Below are 1,116 nucleotides of genomic sequence, written 5' to 3'. Positions count from 1 at the left end.
CCCCCCCCCAGGCAGCTGGTGGCCGCAGGCGTGCTGACAGTGCGCGACGCCGGCAGTTGGTGGTTGGCTCTGCCGGGCGCCGGGCGCTTCATCAGAGCCCTCCTTCACGGTACGACCCCCGCCCAGCTCCAACCCACTTCCGCCATATTGCTACCCACGTGACCTCGTGAAAAAAACGCCCTACTTCCGCCGTAGGTCGGAAGCAGCTGCTGGCCGCGGTGCGGCGCTCGCGGCACCGGGAAGTGCTGCAGGCGGAGTTGGGGCAGCGCAGGGCGCGGCCTTCCCTGGGGCTGCGTTACGTCCTGCTGGATCTGCTGGGAGCTGAGCTGCTGCGCAGGTGACCTCTGACCCCTGACCTTTGACCCCCAAGCTCAGACCTCACCCCTGACCTCTGACCACAGGCCTTTCTCCCCGCCCACAGCGTCCCCACCACTTCAGGGCCGCTGCTGCGCTTGGCCGAGACGTGACCCGTTCAGCCGCACCGCCCCGGGGAGCAAAAGTGCAATAAAATAATGTTTTTCTGCCAAAAAAATGTGGTTTTTTAGCTGTAGGTGGACCCCCCCAGACACGTTGCCGCTTTAAGACGCGGACGCGCTGAGGCGTCGCCGCTTGAAGGCGCAGCCCCGCCCTCCACCGGTCACGTGCTTGTTTGTGCCTCACGTGATCGGGTCAATTGAAGGGCCTTAAAGGGGCCGCGCCGTTGCCTCTTTCCCGCGAGCCCTGAGGGGGAAGCGGCGCGGCGTGAAGACGTCACCACCACATCCTGCGGGGTGGGAGGGACTTCCAGAGCAGAATTTCTCCCACCCCAACGCTTACCCTTAAGCCCCGCTTCCGCCTCCAGCCCCCACCGCCACCCTCCTGATCTTCCTCCAACTCCCCCCAGCGCTCCCCGCCTTCTTACCGTTCCCTCCCGCCGTTACTTCATTCCCCCCCCCCCCGGAAAAAACACCTTTTATTCGCTTCAACCCCGGCATCATCGTTTCTGAGCCTTAAAATCCTACCGTGGACAACCCCGGCTCCCCAGTGCTCCCCCATTGCCCCCCCAGCGGCGGTGCGTCCCATCGCCACGGCGACCTCCAATGGGGGAGTAGCGAGCGCGCGTCGCCATGGACACGG

The 1,116-nt window shown here is 65.0% G+C and overlaps 1 protein-coding gene across 2 annotated transcripts in view; it reads left to right on the top strand.

The window, feature by feature from the left end:
* Nucleotides 1-532, top strand: part of STK19 (serine/threonine kinase 19) — a 2,931-nt gene extending 2,399 nt beyond the window's left edge. The window contains exons 3-5 of one of the 2 annotated variants that reach the window (XM_031557631.1): nucleotides 12-109; nucleotides 196-337; nucleotides 422-532. In XM_031557631.1, coding sequence (XP_031413491.1) covers nucleotides 12-109; nucleotides 196-337; nucleotides 422-467 — 286 coding nt within the window. In that variant the 3' untranslated portion in view covers nucleotides 468-532. The remainder of the gene's footprint in view (nucleotides 1-11; nucleotides 110-195; nucleotides 338-421) is intronic. The other variant, XM_031557632.1, reaches the window with a different exon arrangement.
* The last annotated feature ends 584 nt before the right edge of the window (nucleotides 533-1,116 follow it).

The sequence above is a fragment of the Meleagris gallopavo genome, unplaced genomic scaffold, assembly GCF_000146605.3.
Source record: "Meleagris gallopavo isolate NT-WF06-2002-E0010 breed Aviagen turkey brand Nicholas breeding stock unplaced genomic scaffold, Turkey_5.1 ChrUn_random_7180001882685, whole genome shotgun sequence".
NCBI classification, from domain to species: Eukaryota; Metazoa; Chordata; class Aves; order Galliformes; family Phasianidae; genus Meleagris; species Meleagris gallopavo.
The sequence above is the reverse complement of the archived record's forward strand: the minus strand, read 5'-3'. Positions and strand labels throughout refer to the sequence as shown.